Genomic DNA, 26644 nt, shown 5'->3' with positions numbered 1-26644 from the left:
TTATTATTTCTGCAGCTGGTCAGAAATGAGCCAGATGCATTGGGTGATCTGTGGCCAGCAAGCACTTGGGTTTATTTACGGGCTGGTGTTGAGTTGGGACCCAGCCTCATGTGCTGGCCCTCCCGACAGGCGTCACTGCATTGCCGGCCTGCGGTCTTGGCTGCAGCTGTCCCTGACACTCAACATCCTGGTTTGGCCGGGGTCTATTTTTTGCTGCTTATTCTGAAGCATTTTCCATGTAATTCTTCATTAGGAAAGAACAAGTGTGTGCCTTGTTAACAGGGGGTTTCCTAATTCAGTGCGTGGGGGATTTCGTGCTGCTCCTCACGGGATTGGCATTTGAAGGATCCCTGCTGAGGAGTGGGCTGCGTGGGTGCGCAGAGAGGCGCTGGGTCTCCAGGTGCAGGACTTCAGCGTGGTCCAACGAGCTGCAAGGCCCCAGCAACTGCAAACAGACTCTGGCTCATGTTTCCAGAGGATGTCAGCCTGCCCTGCCTGGGAACTCCAGGGCTCGGTGGGCAGCCAAATCTAAGCGTGTAAAAAAAGCCTGTTGAATCAGGCCAGTGGCCCATCTAGTTGAGCATCCTGTCCTTGCACTGGATATCCAGATGCCCATTATGGGAAGCCTGCAAGCAGGACTCAACAGCACTCTGTTGACTTTGTGGTTCCCAACAGTTGGCATTCAGAGGCATAATGCCTCTGACAGTGGAGGCAGAGGGAACGTAGTCAATCCCTAGGGAATGTGGAAAAGTGGAGCTGCCGAGTCAGACCCTTCCAGGCCAGTATCATCTACCGTATTTTTCACTCTATAAGACACACTTTTTCCCTCCTAAAAAGTAAGGGGAAATGTGTGTGCGTCTTATGGAACGAATGCAGGCTGTGCAGCTATCCCAGAAGCCAGAACAGCAAGAGGGATTGTTGCGCAGTGAAAGCAGCGATCCTTCTTACTGTTCTGACTTTGCTTCACTGGAGAGGTGCTGCGCAGGGAGGAAGAGAATATATATTTTTTTTGTTCTCCTCCTCTAAAACTAGGTGTGTCTTATGGTCCGGTGCGTCTTATAGAGCGAAAAATACGGCACTTCATGTTTTTGGGATCTAGTGTGTGGGGTGGTTTGTTTGTTATTTAAACACCTAGAAACCTGCCCGCCACCAGATCCAGGTACAAAATAGGGGTTCTGGAGGATAGACCTCGGAATTAAGGAGCCGGGTGCCAAGAAGCACATGCTTAATCCAGGTTTTGTTTAGTACCAAAACTGACTGCGCAGTCCTTTCACACACAAATCCACTCCTGGTTTTCCTTCCGAGCTTCCTTCATTTCTCAACTGCCTAATTCAGAGCGGGGTGGGGGTGGTGGAATGGGGAATAGTTTTGTTGTTGCTCTCCTTAAAGCGTTGAGAGTCAGAGACTCAAGCTAGCTCTGCTGCAAAGCACCTGGGGTTCCCAATTGACTTTCTGGCCACTCTTGGTCCAGGAGTGAGTGGGAACTGTTTGGCTCAACATCTTAGGGGAGGCTTTCTAACCATCAAACTGCTTTGACAGTCAAACAGGCCACCTTGGGAGGTGGTGAGCTCTCCTTTGCTGAGGCCAGAGGCAGTCTTGTTAGCAGTACTGTAATTGTACCTTGCCTTACAAGCCCAGATGGTCTCTAGGGTCCTGTTCATTTCTATAAATCTGTGCATAACCTTTTGGGGTTATCCTCCCATTCCCCCCAGCTCTGATTTGTGGCATTCCTCTCCACTCTAAAGCATAATTTCAGTATGTGCAGGCAAAGCACTATCAAAGCTTTTCAGGGCAAATGTGTCTTTAATTAGAAACTTCCTCTTTATTGATTCTGCTCTTGTCATTGCTTCTTTCAGAAGTGTTCCAAAGGTTAATTGAACCACATATTTGCATCAAAGCATTACCATATCAGCAATTTTATCTCCAGCCCCTTTTGTAATTATTCCTGATGAGCAGGACTGGGGCTGCATTGGCTGGTCCTGCCCCCGCTTTTCAGTTTCCAGAGGTGAGAAGTGGACATTACTGAATTGCCCCAGAATTCTTCCGTTTCTTTTACTTGCAAAAAAAGGGGAAGGTTATGTTCCTGGTTTGCTTCCATTAACTTTTTTAAATTATGAAAAAGTACTGTTTTGCAACAAAAAATAATTCAGTGGAAACCAGTAACTGAAGCTCCTTCCCACAGAGAACTAACGCTTTAAGAGCCATTTAGAGGCAACTGACTCATGCCACATTTCCCTTGAACAAGAAGCAATAAAAGGGGCAGAAGCAACAAGGAGGAAGTTTTCAACTAAAGTTGCAGGAGACCTCAGTTCTGAATAAATGTCGTAGAAGGGTCTTGGTCACAGGTACCGCAGAAAAGTGATGCTTCCACAGCACTGAAGGGTCATCATGTGGAAGCAGCTTTTTAGAAAATGCATTGTTAGGCCTGCGTAAAAAAGAGAGAACAAAACTCTTATGCATACCCCTTTCTTCCATAGCAGAAAGGCCAGATGTATCTGTTCTGCTCTGCAATGTAGCTAAATAAATTTCATTTATTAATCACTTCCAATGTAGTATCTCTGATTTCACAATGCCATAAGGACACAGTGAAAATATTTGCATTTGTAGAAAACAATTGCGTATAATTTCTGCTGTCCCTTTTATGACAACTGTCCACCTTGGTGTATTTGCTGTGTACACACTTTTGCTGCGTCTCCATGTTGCAGAGAGCAGACAGAGGCAAGGAAGGAAGGAAGCCTGTGTCTCAGAATATTTCAGGACTTGCCGCTTGACTTCCCTCTCTCTTATCAGCCTCTTGGAGTTGCTTTCAGCACTTGGGCGGGTGCTAGCCGTGGCAGCACAGTCCTGTTGGAATTTGCTTGATGTGTTTCCATTTTAGGAGATGCAAAATAATCTCTGCCTTTGACAAGGAAGAGACCCTCTTAGCTAATAATGGGAGCAGGGCCTGGCATGCCTGTTGAAGCCCTGGTGTGGGAGCCGATTCCACATTCTGGGGTTTTTTAATTTTAAAAAAAACGGCCATGGGTCAAATTACAGGCATAAGCAAACTCGGCCCTCCAGATGTTTTGGGACTACAACTGCCATCATCCCTAGCTAATAGGACCAGTGGATGATGGGAATTGTAGTCCCAAAACATCTGGAGGGCCGAGTGTGCCTATGCCTGGGTCAAAACATACATGATGTGGGGAACTCATGCTCCTTGTGCATTTATTTAAATATATGAAGCAACTTTGACCCTGTACTTCAGACCAAAAGGCTCCCAGAGTGGCTTGCATACATGACACAAAAGGAAAAACGGAAGGGCAGGGAAAAGGAAAGCTAAAATGTATCACCTCTGTACAATCCCAACTTTTCAGACAGTGTAGTAGACCTTTCTTTCTTTCCATGCATCCTTCTCTCAGCCCCTCAGGACTCTTTAGTCATATGTTCAACCCTCATGAATTGCCCCTCCTGTACTAGATGTTTAGATGGAAACTTCATTATCCTTTGGATTTCACACTGCTCTGAATTTTGTGAAACGGACCTTAGCTCGAAACATTTTAAAAAGTATCCTAATGCGTTAAAAAACTATATTTTATAATAAATGTAAGTTTTTTTAAAAGGCATTGATATAAAATACCTTTATAAATGTGCATTTTGTGATAAAATACATATTCAGCCACAAATTTTCCTATGAATGAAATTGTCCAAGGAGCAGAAACTGACTGCTCTGGCAACACCTATTTTGGATACTGTGGCTGTGTTTGTTTCTTGAAGACACATCTACTCCACTTTTCAGGACAAGACCACACAAAGCAGTGCTAAATACATCACGGCATCATAACACAGAGCTCATTTTATAGCTTCCTTTGCCCCATCCCTCCCCACTGAAGAGCAGTGCCAGAATGGAGAGGCTCACAAGTGTGCGCAACATCATTTCTGCCCCACAGATCCCCTGAGGCTCATCTTCCAGCCTCTGGTCTTGAGATTTAGCATCGCTCCCCCTGCCAAGCAATGTAAGCTCCCTTCTGTTCCCATTGACCAGCAAGTAGGGTTTGTGTGTGTGGGGGGGGGGGGGTCTGTTTGCAAGTGAAGCTGCCTGGGTTTACAGAGCAGCGTTGCCAAGTGGTGTCTCTCCTCCCTCCCTAACACACACACACACAAGCACAATTGTCGTTTTGTGGTGGGGAAGATCCATAGGATCTAGGGCCATCTTAAGCATATCCTGCGCCGTGGTGCAAATATCCCTCTAGTACACCCCCCCCCCCATTTCCCAGAGATGTTGACCTTTTTTAGGGAGCTGACACAGCACACTTACACATTATCTCTGCTTGAGAAAAGAAACAGGAAACATAAACAAACTTTTTTTAGTTGCTCATTTATTAACAACGCACCTGTATACACACTTATATAGTCTCAGATGCAGGTGGGCCAGCCAAAATCTGACAAGTCACTCCTGGTCTTAAATTGTCCGAGCAAAATGGCATCGCTTAACCTGGCACCAAAATGAGAAAAAAAAATGCTGAACTTAGATATACCTCAGTCAGTAAAGCACAAGACTCTTAATCTCAGGGTTGTGGTTTCAAGCCCCATGTTGGGCAAAAGATTCCTGCATTGCAGGGGGTTGGACTAGATGACCCTGGTGGTTCCCTTCCAACTCTGTGAATGGTTCTGTTATTCTGTTGTATCTGAAGGGCTGCTCACAGGGAAGATGGAGCAAGTTTGTTTTGTGAGAGATGCTTGTGCTGTGATTCCTGCACTGGAGGGGGTTGGTCTAAAGGATCCTTTCAACAGTCCAGTTCTGTGATACTATGATTAAAATGCTCCAGTAAATAAATAAACGGGCTTCTCTGTGGCAGTCTCTGGAAAGGGCTCCAGGGGTGGCCACCCCTGTGGCCCAAGCCCCATTCACCAGGTGAGACCCGGTGAGCCGAAGGAGCGCTCCTCAGTGGCCACGGGGCTGCCCAGGATAGCTTGAGTATGTGACTGCACGCCTGTGGGATCATGGCAGGAACTGATGGGGTTTGAAGTCCTTGGCCAAAGGTATTAAATGGCGTTGGAATGAAGCAAATCAGTGGAACTAGTGATTTATATGAATTTCCAAAGTTTTGAGGCTTTTTCCTAAAGTTGACAGGTTTCGGAAATACTGTACTCTGACATTTACTTGTTACATTTCATCTAGGTTATGATAGAGTTCTCCTGCCAACCTAGCAGCTCGAAAGCACATCAAAGTGCAAGTAGATAAATAGGTACCACTCTGGCGGGAAGGTAAACGGCGTTTCTGTGCGCTCTGTGCGCTGCTCTGGTTTGCCAGAAGTGGATGAACGCTGCAACCCCAGAGTCGGCCAGGACTGGACCTAACAGTCAGGGGTCCCTTTACCTTTACCTTTATGATAGAGAACAAGATAACGAGGTTTTGGTAGATTCAGTCCATTGTTCTCACAGCGGGAGATCAATCAGGTGCTAAATGAGGAAACACAGCACGGGATGGGGGATGACCCTGGCACTACAGAGCGGAACCGGATCGTAGTGCCTCCGAAGGGCGCTGGAGACGTGCAGGCACCAAGCCCCTGCTCCGCCTTGCTTACCTCCCTGCTCTCCCCTCCCTGGACTCTCCGCCTGGCGCCCTCCACTGCTTGGTTCCCTGGCTCACTGCGCCACTACTCCCAATGGTAAAGGTGTCCCTGATAGTATCCTCTGGGAACCCCAAGCTGGGCATCCATGCTGGCGCATTTGCAAAGCTAAGCAGTGTCCAGTGAGGTTTCAGATTAGAGGCGGGGACCACGTGTTGAGATTCCTGCATTGCAGAAGGTTGGACTAGATGAACCTTGGGTTCCCTTCCAACTCTGCAATTCTATGATTCTAGGAAGGCCAAAGTTCCCCAGCAACTAGTATTCAGAGGCCAAGGTGCATCTGAACATGGAGGGACCATACAGCTATCATGTTTCAATAGCCATTGATGGGGAAACTGCTGATCCCTTCCTTCCTTCTGTCTTTTTAAACCCCCTTTCTGTTTTTATCCCCCCCCCCCCCCCAGCCTTACAGATTACTTGGCTCTGCTTTGATGACTGTATTTTTGACACATATCCATAAGTCTGCACCCCCACCCCCACCCCAATTCCTTTCTGCCCTTGCTCAGCCAGGCTGGACAGATATAGCTCTTTTAATCTCTTCCAGACGTCAGTCCTTCCAGCCACCTGATCTCGACGCTCCTGTTCAGTCGGTCGGTGTGGCTTGGATGTTGCCCATCCTCTGGGCAGCTATTCCTGGTGCCGTTGCACCAGCCTTCAAAGTTGACAGATGGACCCTCGCAGGTCATTTCGCTAGCCGAATGGCAGCCTTGGATTTCCTATGGAGATTTGGCAATACTCTGGCTCCAGGTTTTTTGTTTATTTGTTTAAATGAGAAAAGGTATTGATTCGACAACCGAGAATTAATCCTGAGCCAGCGTTAGATAATTTATTCCCAGTGTAATTGGAGGCTTTGGGGATATTCAAAGGAGGTGAGGTTTCAGGATCACATTAAAATGATTTTTATTAAATTTTCTGTTTTACAATTCCAGATAAACATTTTGCATCCTTAAGATGACTGCCCTTCTCTTTCCATGATTCATTTTACATATCTTATATCCCTGCATATTTTACATAAACTAAACAATTCAGTATTCCATTATTACATCCATCAAGACTTATTTACACTGTTGAATTTATCTTAATGCTGCCAGTGTTTTCAGCTGTACACAATTATTTCCCATATATTCAATAAACATTTTCCAATCTTCTTGTGCTCTTATTCTACATGTTAAGTTTTCTAGTTGTGCATATTCTGTCAACTTAAGTTGCCAATCTTCTTTGGCTAGGTTTCAGGATCACGTTAAAGCAGACCGCACCAACTCAGCACCTTCTGTATATAGATATTTTGGACTACAAGCCCCATCATCCCCAGCTAGCATAGCCAGTGGTCAGGCATGATGGGAACTGTAGTTCAAAACTGATGGAGGGCACCAGGTTGGTGAAGATGGCTTTGAAGGAACTGTGATTGCAGTGGAACTGCTCTGAGGATTGAGAGATGTTGGGAGGGATGGGGTTAGTAGTGGATGTTGTGACGGGGAGAAAGCACTCACCTGACCAGACAGCTGAGTCTCTGCTGCTGACTGGGAAGGAGGCTTGGAGGGCCGAGGCAGTGAGAAGACCAGTGCAGTGCGAACGCACCAGCAGAGCCCATCTGCTGCGCCCGCCTGTGCTTTTACACCACATCCGTGCTGCCTCCACCCAGCCCCTTGTCTTTCTGGTAAGCAGCTGTCTGGAAGTCAGATGAGCTGCCACATCAAACCATCCAAAACTTGTTAGCCACTTGCTCCTTGAACAACAACAAAAAGTTGTTCTTTGTGTTTCTTTTTAAGTCTCTGGGCTTTACTTGCAATGGTTCATCTTCAGATTTCACTTTGCAAGCTCCAGGTGTATTGTACGGGAACCCTTTCCAGATTAATGTGTGACTTGGAGCAAGATTTGAACCCTGGAAGTGGCTCTCTCTTTCTTTTCAAATTGACCCCTGAGATGCCACAGACCTCAACATACACACCTAGAGCACAGCTCCCTTTTCTTCGACCACACAGACAGTTCCTGGTGGAAGGGAAGCTGCTCTGATGGCTTATGGGTAACAGTGCCCTCGATAGACATCACAGCTCACAGCCGAAGCAAAAAACGCAGGTTCAGCGAAGTCCAAGATCTCTGGAGAGTTGAGGTCGATCATAATCACAATCTCAGCTGGGGATTTGTATATTTAGGGCTGTCTACCAGGTGGCTGATTAATCATTGTTTGCCTTTGAGCTTTGTGGTCCAGGGCAAAACACTGATCCGGATTTGATGCCAGTGATGGTTTCTGACACTAAACTCCCACTAGTGGAGTTGATACATGTGTGATTCATTCACATACTGACCCCGAGACAGCAGTGGAAAACCTGCACCCATTGACCTCACTATTAGCCACATTTCTGGGGCTGCTGGGAATTGGAGTCCTAGGATATATGGAGGACCACCGGTTCCTGACCCCTGCTCTGAGAGCTCGTTTCTATTCCAAGCAAGGGTCCTCTGCAGAATGGAGAAGCCCATCTCAGGACCAGCACCAGCTTTGAGCTGGCCCTGGTAGCCCCCAGCCTTTGCCAGTAGCATCCTTTAGGCTTGCCTGGCAGCTTCGCTACAAGCTGGGTGGGTGTAGCCACCATTTTGATTCTCAACAGTATCTTGGAGTGATGCTACTTCTGCAGCATTGTGGGAAATTTTAAATGTGACCCATTCACCCAGTGCTGCTCAGAATGCTGGACCAGATGGGGGGATGGGGTGGACGAGCCCACCTAGGTCCTGGCATCCTGGTACCCTAGCAGCTGCTTGAAGGTGTTAATATGGCCCCTGGACTACAATGATGTTTTCACTCTAAGCCAATGTAGCCAATGTGGCAGCGTCTCAATGTTGCTGGGCTCCAACTCCCATCAGCGCCAGAAAGCGTGGTCAGTGGTCAAAGATGATGGGAATTGTAGTCCAGCAACACCCAGGCTGCGCCTGCTTTAAGCTCACACAAGGAGACTAATTATCTTTTCAAAGTTCATTTCCTGGTTTGGAATTTTTTTGATAATGTGAGGGTGATTGGGCAGAGCTACAGAGCATAAAATCCCTTCTGCATAGGTTGCTGTGGTGGTGCTTGTTTGTTTTTAAGTGGTTTTAGTAAGGGAATGGAAATGTGCAGCCAATTGAATTGTTTCTCAACAAAACCAAAACTAGTTGAAAAAGAAACATAGCAAGTTTCATCTTACCCAGCTCATGGTTCTAGTTAGCACTGAATTCTCAAAGAGGCCTAAGCCAACATGAAATCCTGTCCATCCTCTAAGTGCTCTCCTCTCTGTAGGGAAGAATTCTGTGAAACACTTTGCAAGAAAGAGGAAATCCTTGACCTTTTGCTGTTTTGGGTTTGGAACACAAATTGATGCATCAAGTAATGAGCTTTTTTTCCGAACACAAGCTTTGCCTGAGCTGTGATTAGTGTCAAGGGTTTGGATGGAATTTTGAGTCACAGTTGAAAAACAGAAGTGTGTTTTTTTTTTAATAAAGCAGAGCTAAAAAGAGTGCCAGCCTTCCAAGCTGTGCAAGAACTCCCAGGGAAAAGATGAGCTTTCCCTTCAAAGTGTTCTCTGAAAATAATCAAATATGCCAAGCTAGTATAGAGTTTAGATGAGGGGGGAATGTGCCTATTGCTACTAATAAACTCTCTGCCCTTTCTTCCTAGGCTCCGCAAACCTTAAAGCCAGCCTTGCCCACTGCCCGCAACCTGCAAACTCCAGATGTGGGACTTGGAGATGAAACAAGCCGGGATGCCCGCCATTTTGCAATAAGGGAAGGTGCCCCAAGAGAGCCAGAGACCAAACAGCCTGAGGAGCAAGATGATCCTAGCCAAGAGGCCCAAGAGCCAAGCATGATGGTGCTAAGCCAGGATGGCAGCCAGCACTTCTCAGTGACTTCCCAGAATCCCCCAGTTCTCTCCCTTGGCACCACACAGCCCATTGGGAAGGAACAGCGGGTTTCGAGAGAAGATGTGAAAAGGCGTTCCCCGCGTTTTGGAAGTGACAGAACCCAAGCCAAACCAGTTCCAAGTCATGAGAGTAAGGATGTGGCTGCTCCCGGGTCCCTGGTTGAGGAATCCAGTCTTGAGCCTAGACCTACAGTCATCTTGGGGCGATATGTCCCTCAAATTGAAAAGCAAGAAGCCTTTGAGGTCCAGGGAGACAAGAGGTCTAGGCTAAACAGGGATTTAGGGCTTGAGGGTGAGAGGCCTCCCACAGTCACAGCAAGGCCATTATTGGTCCCAGAAGCTGCTGTAGAAGCCCCGGTTTCTCATCAAAGTATTTTGGAGGAACCTCATCTGGTCCCTACAGTAGCAATGCCTCTGGCATTCCAAGAATCTGCTCCACTTTCTCCGGATGAAGAAGGTTCAGCTGAGAAGCAGCAGTCCGTGGCCCATTTGCTGAGGGATGTGAAGAGAGAAATAGAAACCTGGCAGCCATCAAAGGTGGCAGCCTCAGAATCGGAGCAACGGCAGGTGGGCAACACGGAAGTTCGTGCCCAAGAAGAGCCCCCAACTCCACTGAGGAGTGAGGAAAATGAGAAGGAGTCGTTTGGCCTGGGCAGGAAGATGGACATCAGAACTAAGGAAAGGGAGAGAACAGTCTCTGAGGCACCTGCAATACAGGACTCGGGCCAAACAGAGACCGCAATGGAGGAGGATCAAACCGCAGATAAGGCACAGAACACGAACCTAGTGTCTTCCCTGAAAAATTACTTGCTTCTGCTCTTAAAGATGACCACGGAGGCCGACAAAAGCAAGGGCAGCAAGAAGCAAGATGTCAAGGCTGCGGAGGACAGGACCCCACCGACTGCCATTCCTAAGCACTTGCCGGATGTGGGCATAGCTGGCTTGACTCCCAGGACATCGCGGAAGATCTTTGAGCGGGTAGAAACCAACCAGCTCTTCCAAAGCGCAGAGAATCTGCAGTTGACTCCCAAGACTTCCCGGAGGATCACAGGGATGATCAACCAAGAGCTGCTTGCTTGCAAAGAGAGCTTGGTGGCTGAACCGGAGGCCGCCCCATTGCCCTGTGTGCCCTCGATTGTGGTGGGGAGCATCTCCAGCGAGCCGGCAGGGCCCCCAGATGCGTCTCCGGAGGTTTCCGACGAGGCACCGTCGGCACTGCCGAGCGCCACGCCTCAGGAACTGGCATCCGGGGCCCGTCGCAAAATATACCTCACCAAAGCCAAACAGGCCGATGAGATGGAAGGGGCGGCCCCAGATGGGCAGCCACGGGCAAAAAGGGGCAGCCCCACTGTGTCCCCACAGCAGGGCCGCAAGAACGCAGCATTTTTGCAAAGCCCCGCCCCGGCTTCTCCTCCCGTGGAGAAGCGCTCCCCTACCACGGCTAGGAAGATGGCAACCTTGGAAGTGCCCAAGATCTATGAAGAAAGAGCAGAAGAAAACAAGAATGTGGACGGCAGCTCCCCGCGAGCTCCAGAGAAGTTGGAAGAGACCACGGCCAAAGTGCAAGCAGGCGAATCCCGGAAAGCAAACGACCCATTTAAAGGTCAGGAGGGGTGTTGCTTATCAGCCTTCCTGGGAGGGCATCTAGCCCCACCCTGAGAAAAGTTTCTTCTTGCAGGTTGAGAGGGAAAATCACATCTAGGGGAAGAAGCTTTCCCAGATGAAATCCCCGCCTCCCAGCTAGTAATTAATTCATTTTGCAGCTTATTTGCCTTTTTTCCTCCAAGGAGCTCAAGGAGGTGTAAACGAAACCCCCCCCCCTCCATTTTATCCTCACAAGAGCCCTGTAAGGTAGTTTTAATAAGTACTTTTATTGAAAGTTTTTGACATAAAATATAAATCAAACTAATCTAAAAAATAAAAATAAAATGAAACCAAGAAAGGGGGGAAAGAAAATGAGAGAAATAAACGAAATAGTAGTAGTAGTAGTAGTAGTAGTAGTAGTAGTAGTAGTAATGGTAGTAGTAGTAAATTTATACCCCACCCATTTGGCTGGGTTTCCCCAGCCACTCTGGGAGACTCCCAACAGAACATTAAAACCACGATAAAACCTCAAATATTAAAAACTTCCCTAAACAGGGGTGCTTTCAGATGTCTTCTAAAAGTCAGATAGTTGTTTATTTCCTTGACATCTGATGGGAGGGCGTTCCACAAGGAGGGCACAAGAAGGCCCTCTGCCTGGTTCCCTGTAACTTAGCTTCTCGCAGTGAGGGAACCACCAGAAGGCCCTCGGTGCTGGACCTCAGTGTCCGGGCTGAACAATAACTATAGGGGTCCTTTTATCTCATTTATATAATATATGTCATATTTATCCGCACACAGAAAAGTAGACCCACCTGGGAGCCTACTTCTTCTCCCAGTCTCCCTTCCCCCCCTCCTTTCCTGCAGGGACCACCTTCTTGCCTGAGTCCTTGCGTTGTGAGGCACTTTAGACTGATGGCCACTGGTTTAAAGAAACAACAAAATGAACTGATCTCCTTGGCAGGTTTTGAATAAACAAACACAAATTTATTATTGGTAACACATAGATAGATTAATTAAGGATTATTACAATTGTATAACATGCAGAGAATAACTTGTGCTCAAAAACCAGAGAGAGGAGCTGAGGGAAGTCCGGGAGGGGGTGGGGTTTTCTTAGGGAGGGAGGAGGGAAATTTATGGGGGGGAGTATGATATGTTTTTGACAAACTGTTATGTTGAAATGTTTAATAAAAACTTAATAATAAAAAAGACAGGTGGCCACTGGTCACTTGGTGAGTTTCATGGCTTAGTGGAGAGGTGAACCACCACACCACTGTGACCGCGCTTCCTCAGGCTCCCAAGGGGCCAAGAGGAAGGGCTGGCACCAAGGATCAACATGGTTGGGCATCCGCTGGAGGCCTGTACCACCCCTCCCCAGCTCTCTCTGGTCCTGCTTCTCTTCTTCGCCAGGGCAAGCTGCCCCAAACCTTTGCTCTGGCTCACACAAGGGAGTTGGTGGCGAGGAGCACGAAGAGCAGTTGCTGCCGCTGGCTGCTTGTTCCTTGGCTGCCTGGCGAACGATGGAAGCAGAAGGTGGCAAAGATGGCGGACGGCAGCTGCAGCTGGTGAGAATGGCAGGGAGGAGAGAGACTCGCTGAGGGTTGGGAGAGGTCTTGCCCAAGGGCCCCCCAACAATGCTTTCAGTTAGAAGACCAACGCTTTCTCCCCCCCCCCAGGCTTCCGCAGTCGTAGCCAGGAGAGGGTGGGCATTGGAGCCCCCTGAGGTGCAGGAGATGGTACCTGGCAGAGGCACTGTTGGTAGAAAGAGTGAGGATGAGGGAAGGAGAAACGTGACCGTGTGCCATTTGCACTTTCCGAAACAAAACAGGCCCTGAAAAGCAGCTACCCTTCCAAATTTATGCTGGTTTTTTGCTGCCTGGTGCAGAACAGCAAGCAACAATCCCTCTCCAAGTTTAGGACTGGTGTTGGAGTCCTTGCAGGGGCAGGCTGATCTCCAACCACTGCAACTGCCAGGATGCACATTTTTTTTCATTCATTCATGATTTTCAGTTTTATGCGTTTCAGTAATTTTACAATCATTTTAACATTTCAAAACTCAACTTCCTTCCCCCTCTTTCTGCAATTACAGAAATTTCTCTTTGGAATTTTCTGCATATCCAAATTAACTTAATTTGCTCATTTATTTGTCTACCAGGACACACATTTTCCAGTCAACTGGAAATGTATTTTTCATCTCCTGTTGGAACCTGCCCAGAGTGGCTGGGGAAACCCAGCCAGACGGGCGGGGTATAAGTAATAAATTTCTTCTTCTTCTTCTTCTTCTTCTTCTTCTTCTTCTTCTTCTTCTTCTTCTTCTTCTTCTTCTGCTGCTGCTGCTGCTGCTGCTTCTGCTTCTGCTTCTGCTTCTGCTTCTGCTTCTGCTTCTGCTTCTGCTTCCTGATAAATCAGCCACTGTCTCTTTGCAGCTCCCCAGGTGATTCGCAAAATCCGAGCTGAGCAGTTCTCAGATGCCTCTGGAAATCTGAAGCTCTGGTGCCAGTTCTTCAACATTTTAGGTGACTCAAAGCTGACCTGGTACAAAGATGAGGTTCCTGTGACGGATGCCAAAAGGAGGTGAGGGGTGCTGATTCGGGCGGTGGAGAAATTCAATTCAGTTTGCGTTTAAAGGCAGGCCTGCCAAATCCACACTTTTCTGAAGCGCCACACATGCCACAGCACAGCTGTCTTTCAAGATTTGCAGGTCACTGAATTTTGCAATGCAACCCAAACTTAAGCGAAGATATTTGCACCAAAATGCATGTACAAGGGTGAATTGGGCATAAGAACGCATAGATGAATGAAAATAACACACAGAAATGCATTTTATTAGCGAAAATGGCTGTGCACAAATATAGCTGCCAAAATTACATACAAACGTGAATATATATTTTTTCCAGACAACTTTATTGAAATTTCAAAAAGTACATAATTATACATGCACTAAACATGATGAGATGTAAATAAAAGAGAGAGAGAAAGAAAGAAAGAAAAAGAGAAGCAGCAGCCGTGCAGAAGGGAAAATAAAGGGGGGGAGAGGGAAAAACCCCAAACTGTACAGTCGTACCTCAGGAGTCAAACAAAATCCCTTCCAGAAGTCCGTTTGACTTCCAAAATGTTTGGAAACCAAGGTGCGGCTTCCAGTTGGCTCCAGGAAGCTCCTCCAGCCAACCGGAAGCCAGGTCGGACATTCGGGTTCCAAAGAACGTTCACAAACCAGAACACTCACATCTGGGTTTGCGGCGTTTGGGAGCCAAAACATTCAACTCCCAAGGCACGACTGTATACTTTACAAAATTGTTATTGTAAGAATGGATTCCAAATATCACTTGATTTATCCACGGCAAATCTGCGTTTATATGCAAGTTGTTCATATGCTGCGAGTTTGTACAAGTCTTCAAAACCAGTCGTAGAAGGGAACTGCATTTTAATTTTTCCAATTCATCAGTATCAGTCTTTTTAAGAAATTCGCAGCACAATGCTGATGTATTCTTGAGGGCTTTTTAAAAAAAATGCAAACTAATGCTGAGAATTATACTTAAAATTTGGAAAAAAAATGAGAAGCTGAGAGAAACTGAAATTGATGTGGGTGGTACTGTGGGTTAAACCACAGAGCCTAGGGCTTGCTGATCAGAAGGTCGGCAGTTCGAATCCCCGCAACAGAGTGAGCTCCCGTTGCTCGGTCCCTGCTCCTGCCAACCTAGCAGTTTGAAAGCACGAAGTGCAAGTAGATAAATAGGTACCACACTGGCAGGAAGGTAATCGGTGTTTCCGTGCGCTGCTCTGGTTCGCCAGAAGTGGCTTAGTCATGCTGGCCACATGACCTGGAAGCTGTACGCTGGCTCCCTCGGCCAGTAAAGCGAGATGAGCGCTGCAACCCCAGAGTCGTCCGTGACTGGACCTAATGGTCAGGGGTCCCTCTACCTTTACCTTTTACTGTTTGTTGAATCTGATGTCCAGACTGATGATAGAGAGCATCTACCACCTTGCCTCAGGGCAACAGCTCAGTCTTCTCCGGCCCTTGCCCTTTCCCCCACCCCATGCCCACTTACACCTGCTCCCTGAGAAGGCTGCCTCATTCTGGCTAATAGGAGGACCAGCCCTGTTGGCTGGGGTCCCTCCTTAATATATATATTGGGGTGTAATCCTTAACTGGGAGCACCGCCTTTTCTAGGAGATGTGTTCTTTGTTCTCTCTCTGTGATTATTAAAGTTTCTAACTGGTAAGACATGCCTTTCTTTGATCTTTTTATCTACTGCCACGGGGGCGGGCACTGAGGAAGCTGATTCCCCAAAGCCTGACAATGATCTTGCCAAGATCTGCATCAGGCCCCTCTCCCCTCTTTCTGTCTCGTGACCGCTTGAAGGCCACATGCACCCATTTTCCTTGCAGCGTGCCCTGCTCTCATCTCTCGGTGGGCTCTCTTCCAGCTCTGGAGACGAAGGGCAAGCAGCCCTGGCCATCGTGCAGGTCTCCCTCAAGGACTGCGGGGTCTACCAGTGCACCATCCAGAACGAGTATGGCACCGACTCCACAGACTTCCTCCTGAGCGCTGAAGGTGAGTCTGTCCCTTGCTGCCAGGCCTGGCTGCTCCTCGGAGGCAGTGTTCACCTTGCAAGATGTGCGCAGCAGAGGAGAACACCTGGGGCTGTGGACAGGGTGCTTGAGCGCCACAGGCGCTTGGCTTCATCCCGTTGCACTTCACGTCGTTGGTCTGCTGGGCCGCTTTTTGCTGATGCACCTGTTTGGAAGCACAAAGGCTTCTCGTGGGGAGCTTGCTGTGCATGCACACAGTGCAATGCACAGTGTGGGGTGCATGTTAAGTTCATGTGCATACATGTGCAAAAAGTGCTCGATAGGGACGCAGGTGGCACTGTGGGTTAAACCACAGAGCCTAAGACCTGCCGATCAGAAGGTCGGCACTTTGAATCTCCACGATGGGGTGAGCTCCCGTTGCTTGGTCCCTGCTCCTGCCTACCTAGAAGTTTGAAAGCACGTCAAAGTGCAAGTAGATAAATAGGTACCACTCCGGCGGGAAGGTAAACAGCGTTTCTATGCGCTGCTCTGGTTCGCCAGAAAGTGGCTGTCATGCTGGCCACATGACCCGGAAGCTGTACGCCGGCTCCCTCAGCCAATAAAGCGAAATGAGCGCCGCAACCCTAGAGTCGGCCACGATTGGACCTAATGGTCAGGGGTCCCTTTACCTTAGGACCTATAAAGCCTTAACAGCTTAGGCTATCTGTACAGCCGCATTTTCTCATATGAACCGGCCCAAACTCTGAGATCTTCAGGGGATGCCTTGGTCTTAGTCCACGCCTGGTGGGAACACAGGAGAGGGCCTTCTCGGTGGCTGCTCCCAAACTTTGGAACTCCCTTGCTAGGGAGACTAGACAGGCTCCCTCCTTGTTGTTCTTCCACCAAGCAGGTGAAGACTTTTGTTCTGGCCGGCTTTTGGGAGCTGGCTGCTTTTAAGGAAAGGGCTTTTAGCAGTGCTGAGCTGTTTCTACTAGACTGGTTTGCTACATCTTCTAGATTTGATTTTATATCATTTTAGTTATAGGATTCTATAATTAGAATTGTATTGATTCTGTTACATTGTTTTGATTCTATTCTATTCCTGGATAAAACACAGAAAGTTAAAAACATGCAAACCTTAATAGATAAGAAGTAATTAAACCATTACAGTATCTGGGGTTTTTTAGTTTTCTTTTTCTTTTCTTTTCTTTACTGTTTATTAGAGCTGCCATTTATACTTTTCTCTTTTTTACAATTTTCTTTTTTATTTTGACAAAGTAATAAGAATAAATAAATAAGAATAAAAATGTGCACCCCACCCCCAAGACCATTCCATTGTAACTATCCAACTTCCCAAAATTTCAACACCTCTTGTGATGGCTTGACCCCTTTCCATTTTAACAGTATAAATTCTACAAACATCTTCCATATCTCCTCAAAATCTTTTCTCCTGCATATTCCCCGCCTTACCTTAATGGCACATCTTAATTTATCATTATTATTTTTAGCTTTCTGCGTTTTATCCATGTTTGTTTTAATTTTTGTGAGCCACCTTGAGTCCTGGTTTGGGGGTGGGTGAAAGGTGGGATATAAATAAATGAAGCAATAGTAATAATAATGAGTGCGTCCTAATCTGCCACACAGCCAGGAGTCTCGAAAGAGATGCAGACGAATTGTTATCGTGCATGAATATAGGAAAGCCGCTCAGGGTGCAAAGCAGGCCCACCTGCAGCTGCAAGAATGTGCTTTTGAGGATGGCGGCAGATAATATGTTTGGGGAAATAGGGCAAAGAGAAGCTAGACTTACACAGACCTTCCAGCAAGAAAAGGGAGCTGGACCACGATTAAAATTTGGATTAAATGGGCTGAAAGATTCCTCCTCCCTTTTCTCAGCTGTCTTTTAATACACCCAGCGTCTCCCCCAAAGAATCCTGGGAACTGTTGTTTAAGTGTGTGAGGAATGGTAGCTTTGTGAGGGGTAAACTACAGTTCCCAGAATCCTTTAGGAAAAAGATGTGCTTTCAGTGTATGGTGTGAATGTATGTGGGGCTCCATAACTGTGATAAATGTGTATTTTTCTATCTTTCTTCCCAGTGCTATCAGGATTTATCTCCAAGGAAGAAATAGAAGGTAAATTGTGCCCCACAGATGGCGTGGTGAGTCTTGTGCCCCTCCAGGTAACAGGACCCCCCCCTCCCACTTGCTGCAGCTGTGTCGCCACTGTCACATGCAAAGTTTAGCATTAAAGGAGTGATCAGTGAGATGGTCTCCTCTTTGGGGCGAAAGGCAGAGAGAGGGTGCTGTTTTGAGGTGAGCCTCTCAGCTTCCTTATTTCTCCAAGTGACACATCTTCAGTCATCCTTCCTGGTCCTAGCAAGACCTCCATCCCCATGGGCCCCACAGTCACAATACCCAGACATACCTTGCTGGGCTCTCTGTCTTCCCCACCCTCTTCCCTCCATGTTGTTCTGTGATCCTGATGGAGGACATCCTGCTCATCCACTCACCTGCCTGGGTTTGGGTCCCTTGGGCCTTTTGCCTCTCCTTGTCCCTTGCCTTGTTCTCCCTTGGCTTCCTATTATCACCCAACAACTGTATCTGAGCATCAAGGAACAAGCGCACTGGTTGGTGTGCCGAAGAGAGATTCCCTTCCACCTGTTGCTGAAGAACAAGTCATGCCTCCTAGATCATTCAGTGGACCTTTCCCCCCATCCCTGTCTCCACCACGAGAACTGAGTGCTGTCAGGTTGGCCATCGTCTCCTTCCCCCACTCTTTGAGCCCCACACCTTCTCCCTCTCTTGCAGTTGGTGAGGAGATTGAGATGACACCCATGGTGTTTGCCAAAGGCCTGGCTGACTCCGGCTTCTGGGGGGACAAGCTCTTTGGCCGGATCATGATGGAGGACCTGGAGGTGGGCCAAGGTTACCTGCGCAAGGCATGTCGCGCCCGTGCCATCTACGGCCTCGAGCCGGTGTTTGAGTCTGGGCACACAGGCATCATCAAGGTCCGCAACCTCATCGCTTTTGGTGGGCGCAGTGAGAATACGCTGGTGGAGAGGAACTATGACATCACCATCCAGGTGGGTAGAGGGAGACTCGGTGCTCTGCTGCTTGCCAAATGGCCTTGGCTGGCTCAGAGTTGGAGCCTTTGCTTAGCATGTAGAAGGTCCCAGGCTTGATCCTGGCCAAGGTATCCTCCTGGAATGGCTCTGGGTGTTGGGGGCGCTGCTTTGCAGTCATTCCACTCTTTCCTGTAGGGTTGTTACCAGGTAAAAAGCATTGGGGGTGCATCTGCATAGTTTCATGGCTTCTGGATTCGCCAAAGCTTTCATTCTGCTCCCATTGTGTCAGGCTTCAGGGAATCGCCTTCCTCTCCTGTGGCCGTAGATAAAGCAGAACAAAGGAAAAGGAGTCTTCTTACCAGTTAGAAACTTTAATAATCACAGCAAGAGAATGAAGAACACATCTCCGAGTAATGGCGGTGCTCCCAATTAAGGGTTCCACCCCCTTCTACATCACTTCTACATCTCGCAATCTGAGCTTGTCCCCTCTGTGCTTGCTGTTCTGCCACTTTCTGAGCTCTTCTCAACTTTGGGGAGGGCGGTGGAGGAAGGCTGTCTAGAGACTGTGAATCTGTTAACCCTCTCCCTTCCAGTGTTTCTTCTCCTAGCTGTTCCCCATCCAGTATTTCCCAGCTTCTGCCTTCTGAACTATGTTCCTCTGCAAACCACTGTTCCAAATCTATACTGTCCTCCTGCTCCTGGGACGATTTGGGATCTGGATCAGGAGCAGGAGGATGCTCCCACCATTGCTCCTCAGTGCAGCCCTCCTCAGCACGGTCCCTGACACATTGTGGCTAAATACCTACATGCAGCTGCTACGGGGAGTCACCCAGAGATGATTGTCACCAGTGTGCAGATGCCACCCAGATCTGTCTCTCCGTCCCGTCTGAATCAGGAGAGGCTGTGCAAGTTCTTAGACCACTGCCTGTCTTTGGTCGCTTTGCTTAAGCATCCTATCTACCTGCCAGTCTGGCCTGCCCATTTTGTGTCCACGAGTGTATCACCCCTCTGTTCTGCCTGCAAAGTCCAAAAGTCTCATGGAGGATTGTTTGTTTGCTTTCCGTAGGAATGCAAGATCCAGAATTCAAGTCGGGAATACTGCAAGATCTTTGCTGCCGAGGCCAAAGCCATCCCTGCCTTTGGTCCGGTGCCTGAGTAAGTTGTATCTCTGCAGCCCAGCCAGCAAGTCCCACTGAAAAGGGTTCATAGAATCATAGAATTGTGGAGTTGGAAGCGACCACATGGACCATCTAGTATAACCCCTTGCATGCAGGAATCCTTTGCCCAAAGTGAGGCTCAAACCCATGACCCTGAGATTAAGGGTCTCATGCTCTACCAATTATGCTATCTCGGAGTTTTTGAATCCAACCCTGCAATCCTGATACCCTGATAGGAACAAGGGGCAGGTAGGCAGAAAGGAGCCAGTCTCATTCTGGAGCAGGAGCGAGGACATGTAGCCCCCAAAAATTAGTGGACCACAACTCCCATCAGCCCCAGACAGCACGGTCAGGAATGATGGCTGCCTCCTCTCCTTCTGCACCTGATTGGCAGTGCTGCCAAGGTCCAGAGGGCAATGCCAGTAGAGGCTGTGGCTCCTTTCTCTTGTCCCTGCTCATATGTCAGGTGTCTAGGCAGCAGCAGCAGCTGACACCAGGACCAGGAGGCTCTGGAGGTCACAGTGGCGCCTTTGCTGGGAATTAGTGGGTGTCCTGGCAGAGTTGCCCCCCTGATGCCAGCTCTGTTGAGGTGTGGGAGCTCTTAACCTGGTTGCAATGCTCTGAGCAGCCACACTAACCAAAGTGGGAATCTGCTTTTGACAGAATCATCCCTCTTTACCTGATCTACCGCCCGGCGAACAATATTCCCTATGCCACCATGGAGGAGGACCTGCCCGGCCAGTTCGAGTGCTACTGTGGGCGAAGAAATGGCGGCCTGGCTCCAGCCAGCCTCTCCGAGGTTGGGCAAAAGTGTTGCGCCTTCCAGCACTGGCTGTACCAGTGGACAAATGGCAACATCCTGGTGACAGACTTGGAAGGTGAGGCTCACGTCCCTGTCCCCTCACTCTCTGGGAATGGGGCAGTGGGGGCAGAGGGTGAAGCCCTGTTAATTGTCAAGGGGTGTGGAGTCCAGTTCTGGGTGCCATATTTTTAGGAGTGTATCCTGAGGGTTGCCTAATTCTACTCCATCTCCATCTCTGCAGTGTCACACCCTGCCGTGACCTACAGATGTACGCAACCTTCCAAACGTTAGTCACGCCACAGATTTGCATCAGGACATTACAGTATTAGCAGTTCAGCCTTCAATCTCTTTTGTAAGGAGTCTTGATGAGTGGAACGGGGGTGGTGCTGGATGGTCTTGCCTGCCCCCCCCCCCAATTTCTGTGCATTGGGTCCAAGGTGATAAGAGGCTCGATGTGCATGCAGCAGCTCATGCATAGGAACTCTGCTTGTGATCAGAAACCCTGACAGCAGTCAATCTGCAAGGGGCTGTCAGGATGCTGTCAGCAGCTCCCGGCTGGTTGCCCAGGAAAGTATAAAGACGGGAAAGTTTATTGCCGTCCTTTTTTCTTTCAATCTTTACAGAGAGAGGCTATAGAACCAGCCTCTTGGATAATGGTGTTGTCCCAAGTGAATCTCCACCCTTGTCTCTCCCACTTCCTCATTCATCTCCTCTATGGGTGCTGCTATGTGCCCTCTGTCTTTGAGCTCTTTGCTCTCCTACTTTTAAGGCTCGCCGGGTTCTGGGAGATGGAGGGTCAGGGATGCTTTCTAATGACGTGTCAGCCAGTTGCTGCTCCGGCTCTGCCTGCTCCTCCTCTCCCATTATTTCCCAACTCTCCCCCTTCATCTGCCTCTGAGCTGTGACCTCTCTCAAACCCCTGTTGTAAATCTGTACTGTCTTCCTCTTCTTCCTCCTTGGAAGATTCAGGATGGGGAGGCAGTCTCCACCATTCCTCCTCTGCCCAGTCCCTTACAGGGCACAGGAAGGACCAGCAGATACAGTCAGTCCCATTCCCTGGTCAACATTGTTGTTCTGTATGTCAGTTGAACCATGAGTAGGTTTAGGGTTGAGTTTAGGGTTAGGGTTGGGTTAGGGTTTCCATCTTCTAGACCCCCAGTAAGCGCTGCAGCAGAATTGATTTGGGTTGGGCTAGGACAGGCTTCCTTAACCTCGGCGCTCCAGATGTTTTGAGACTACAGTCCCCATCATCCCTGGCCACTGGGCCTGCTAGCTAGGGATCATGGGAGTTGTAGGCCAAAAACATCTGGAGGGCTGAGGTTGAGGAAGCCTGGGCTAGGAGCATGGAGTCCAGACTTGCCAGGTCCCATTAGCTCCGCAAAAGGTAGGGGCTGCTTACCTCTTTGCCGATCTGCTCCATGACCTAGAGGTTGGGTGTCTCTTACAGGTGTTGAGTGGAAGGTCACCAATGTCAAGATTGCTACCAAAACAAAGGGGTAAGTGACCACCTAGCAACGCGGCGTGTTGGGTGCATCCGTCTCGACCCTGATGCCTCGGGGCAGAGGGCCAAACTGGGACACCTGAGCCCTGTTGCCAAAGGCTCATCTAGTCCATCATCTTGCTCCCAACCAGATGCCTCGGGAAATTCTGCAAGCGGGGCATGAGTGCTTGCAGGCCATCGAGATTGGAACAGGGGGGTGCAGGGAAAAGGGGGCTTCGCTCTTTCCCTTGTGCCACAGCCCTAATGAAAACGAAGCTGTCGTTGGCACCAATGGCTGCTTCCCACCCCTGGCCAAATTGACAGGCCTATGCCCACTATGAGGCTCCCAGAGTGTCCCATGGCACTACCTTGAACAGCTATGGCTTCCATCTCCATCTCCGGAGTCTGCAGACTGCTGTAGACCAGGGGTGGGGGAAGCTGCGACAACTCTGGGGTTTGCTGGACTCCCCAACTCTCATTAGCCCCAGTCGGCATGGCCAATGGCTAGGGACAATGAGAGCTGTGGTCCAACAACATCTGGAAAGCCACAGCTGGCCCACCACCACTGCAGAAGGTTTGGGTGTGGTTGGAACCTAGAATGCAGTGGACCTAGAACTGAGACCAGAGAAAGCTTTTGGTCACAATTGCTCAGCAAAGGAGAGGGACAACCCGGCTTCCTGGTGGCCTGCTATATGATCCAGGCTTGGGGGGCTCAGGGGGGAGAACTGATTTATACACTTAGGTGCACAGAGGTTCAAAAGGGAATATCCTTAACAGAAGCACCGCAGTCCCTACATACAATTTAAGAAAACAATTATTAGTTCACAAGCTCATCTTTTAAGTCAGCAAAATATAGAGACTAAAGGTGATATTCAATGTTAGTCATACTTAGACTAACTGAACTTAAGTGACTCAAGTCCATTCATTCCAGTGGGTCTACTCTTGAGTATGACAGGCTAACGTTTGATATTGCCCATTATCATTGTAACTGTCCCTGAGTAGTACATGACAATAATACATCTGATAATATAATACTCGACATGTTTCAACCCATACAGGTCTTTTCAGTAGTAAAATGGAGATCTATATCCATTTACAAAACAATATGAAAATCTGTGGTATGGAAATACATATTCTTTACGGCATCAGCAGAACTGAAAATGCATATAGATTTTTTTTTAAAGCAACTTTCAACCTCTAAAAGAACAACTCCACATATAAATACAGTCATACCTCGGGTTGAAGTAGCTTCAACATAAGTATTTTCAGGTTGTGTGCTGCGGTGACCTGGAAGTAATGGAGCGTGTTACTTCCAGGTTTCGCCGCTCACGCATGCACAGATGGTCAAAATGACATCACACGCATGCGCGGAAGCAGCGAATTGCGACCCGCAGACATGCGGATGTGGGTTGCGTTCACTTCTGGATGCGAACAGGGCTCCGGAACGATCCCGTTCACATCCAGAGGTACCACTGTAGTATACTTTAACTAAAATACTTCTGTTTACAATGTTTTGCAAACAGTAAGCGTCAAAAGTATTACTGCCATATACGTGGACCATTATTGGGCATTTTCATTTAATGAGCATATTTGGCTCATACTATATATGAATTTGTGAATTAAGAATTGTTTCCTTAATCTGGAGGCAAATTCCCTGATACCTGCTAAAGGTCTCAATAAATATCCCCTCAACAGTAAATGAGAGTGTTTGCTCTTCCTGCTCAGTTTCTTGTGAGGCATTTTGTGTTATGCCGCATAACCCATGGCAGCCATTTTGCGGCTGATGCCCACGGCACTCTCTCGACATTCCACATCGACCCATGTAGCTGGGTGGGGAGGGCGGGGAGTGAGCTTGCCCTGGTGTGTAATCCTCTCTTTATTAAAAAAAATCCTTCCTGTAGCACCTTTAAGACCAACTAAGTTAGTTGGTCTTAAAGGTGCTACTGGAAGGATTTTTTTTATTTTGACTATGGCAGACCAACACGGCTACCTATCTGTAACTGGAACCTCTCTTTATTGCCAGGTACCAAGGCCTCAAGGAGAGCTGTTCCCCCAGCCTGATCGACCACTTTGAGGCGTCTCACCAGTGTAACCACTTCTGCCATCTCCTGGGCCTGAAGAGCATTGAAATCCCCCAGCCTCCGCCTAAAGGCAAGGGCTCTCGGAGCCCCATAATGGGCAGGAAGACCCCATCAGCCCAGTCCAGCCCCCAGCTGCAGAAGAAAGGCCTGGCTAGCCCCCAGGCCTCCAGGAAAGGTTCTGTGAGCCCTAAGAGCGCCCGGAAATGCCCTGAAAAGGAGGGAGAGTTGCAGTCGGTAGCAAGGCCCAAAGGAGGGGACAGTGGCAAGGCCAGCTGGCTGCAGTGAACAGGCGCGGGGACCCTCTTCAGAAGTGCGCTGTGTGTGCCTGGGGGAAGGGGTGCTGCTGCTGCCCTGCCGTACCCTCCTGCGTGGCTCCTCCCCTCCAGTGTGTGCGGCTTATGGTGTGTGAGGGAGGGAGCCACGCTGATGCGCCTCAGAGAGAGGGCCCTGTCCACACACCGCCCTCGGGGGTGGGGGCTTGGGAAGGGATCGGGGAAAGGACGGACTGTGTGGATGCACAATGCCACCAGCGCTGTGTGGGACCCACGCACCCCTTGTTTGCATTTGTGGCATCTCAGCTGTGTGCGCTAGATGTCCTGTGGACATGGGCTGCTCCTCTGGGTCCCATAAGGATGCAGCCCAAAGCAGGGGCTAAACTCCTCGGGGCGTGGAGCCCTGGCAGGAATGACGGCTGGGCCCTGTGTTCTGTTGGCTCCAGGGAGGGCCCTGCCGATTTGACTCCCAACACCAGCACTTCCCCACAGAAGAGCCGTCGCTCGCTGCTTTCCCCATGATTGTCTGGGCCCATCATCACAGCCAGCCCTTTGACACGCAGTCTGGCCAGTCTGCCCACCCTACTGATCTCCCATATGGCGGAAAAGAGAGGATGGATTCTTTTCTTTCCCCGTGGGTGGAAGAAGCAGCTTTCTTGATGGGGCTGTGTCTGAGGAGGGTACGGTTCTGTCTTCCTGGGCCTGCACTTAGGGCAATAAAAATGTCAAGTGGTTTCATGTGTTTAGAAGAGAGAAGGGGGTGTTTCTTGGGCTTCACTGAGGTTTAGATCAGGTCTGAGGCAGCCAGCTCCCTTCATTCCTGACCACTGGCCATGTCAGTCGGAGCTGATGGGAATTGGAGTCTGACAACACCTGGAAGGCCACAGACTCTCAGCCCCCAGATTTGACTCTCCTTGCTGCTTTCTTTCCATTAGTGCCTCATTGTGCAGCATGTGGGTTGCGCGCAGAAGGTCCCGGGTTCTTTCCCCGTGGTCTCCAGGTTCAGCAGATCTGATCCTCTTGAAACTGCTGCCAATCACAGTGCTGGGGCCCATGGATGATGCCATTCTAGATGTCTGTAAGCTGCTACTGTCCTCAAATAGCAACACCCCCCCCTGTCATTGTGCTGCTGTCTGGCTACTCCTGACAATGTAGTTGGGTTTCATCTGCCATCATCCCTGATCACTGACCATGTTGTTATGTTCTAAGATGGGAGAAGTGTGACCTTCTAATCTAGGTGCAGGGAACTTGTGCCCCTTGAGATGTTGGGCTACAACTCCCCTGCTGCCTGGGGCTGATGAGAGTTGGAGTCCAGTAACATCAGGAGGTCACTAGTTTTCTACCTCTGGCCTAGTCAGATAGAAATGGCTCTTCCTTAACAAGGAACCCGCTTTCTGTTGAAATATTCGATGGCGCTTCTTCTTCTCCTTTTCCTCTCGTACTGTGCAACTGTTTTTTTTCTGAGCTTCCTCCAAATCCAACAAGTGAGATGTTGGTGGAGGGGCAATTCAGAGAGGACCCCTTGGAGCAGTAAACCAAAAGCATTTAGGAAGACATTCGGAACATAGATGCCACAGACTAACCTCTCACCATTGACTCTGATCCATTGACGTCTGATGCGGGTCTCTTTATTCCTGCTATTAAATGATACCTTTCCTTACCCTTCCTAGGAATAAGCCTAGACTGAGACCTACTTTAGGGGCAAGGAAGATTCCTCAGGGTGATACAAAAGAGTTGCTGGTGGTTCTGGCAAGGAGGGTTTCCTTTGCAGGTCGGCGCATGGTGCGTTTCCAGAATTTTGTTAAGGATTTTGCGCAGCAAGTAAGTGTCAATAATGCTTGTTGGTTGTAGAAGCAAAAGAACAGTGTTAGTTCAAGCTGTGGAGAAGACTCCAGCCTGTTGGGTCATGCAGCAAGAGTATAGAATTTTGTTTTGTAGCTCATCAGAGTGCCTGCTGAAGCTGGGATCTTGGCAGCAACGGGCCAAATCCTGGCTACAAGGCGGCCTCTTTTGCAGGAACTACCTTGTAAGACTTCTTGCCTTGACACAGCTTAAAGTTGATTCTCTGGAGAGATGGACTGGATGGGAAGTTCAAGGTTTGTGGCCCAATAATTGCTGGTTGAATATAAAGAGAGCAGGAAAGTACTTCACTCATGAAAGCAACTGAGAGCTGTCTGTTGAATTTCTGGGTATGCA

At 48.7% G+C, this 26644-nt stretch overlaps 1 protein-coding gene across 3 annotated transcripts in view; it reads left to right on the top strand.

Moving 5' to 3' along the window:
* The window catches only part of ALPK3 (alpha kinase 3), a 68805-nt gene extending 42198 nt beyond the window's left edge, over positions 1–26607 (top strand). For all 3 annotated transcript variants that reach the window (XM_080980249.1, XM_080980248.1, XM_080980250.1), the window contains 9 exons: positions 9259–11104; positions 13509–13656; positions 15510–15637; positions 17689–17724; positions 18400–18674; positions 19723–19811; positions 20477–20691; positions 22063–22111; positions 24119–26607. In XM_080980249.1, the coding sequence (XP_080836375.1) occupies positions 9259–11104; positions 13509–13656; positions 15510–15637; positions 17689–17724; positions 18400–18674; positions 19723–19811; positions 20477–20691; positions 22063–22111; positions 24119–24461 (3129 nt within the window). In that variant the 3' untranslated portion in view covers positions 24462–26607. The remainder of the gene's footprint in view (positions 1–9258; positions 11105–13508; positions 13657–15509; positions 15638–17688; positions 17725–18399; positions 18675–19722; positions 19812–20476; positions 20692–22062; positions 22112–24118) is intronic.
* Positions 26608–26644: the final 37 nt, after the last annotated feature.

The sequence above is a fragment of the Podarcis pityusensis genome, assembly GCF_964106645.2.
Source record: "Podarcis pityusensis genome assembly, chromosome: 14".
In the NCBI taxonomy this organism is placed as follows: Eukaryota; Metazoa; Chordata; class Lepidosauria; order Squamata; family Lacertidae; genus Podarcis; species Podarcis pityusensis.
Note: the sequence above shows the minus strand (reverse complement) of the source record. Positions and strands in the feature narration are given on the sequence as shown.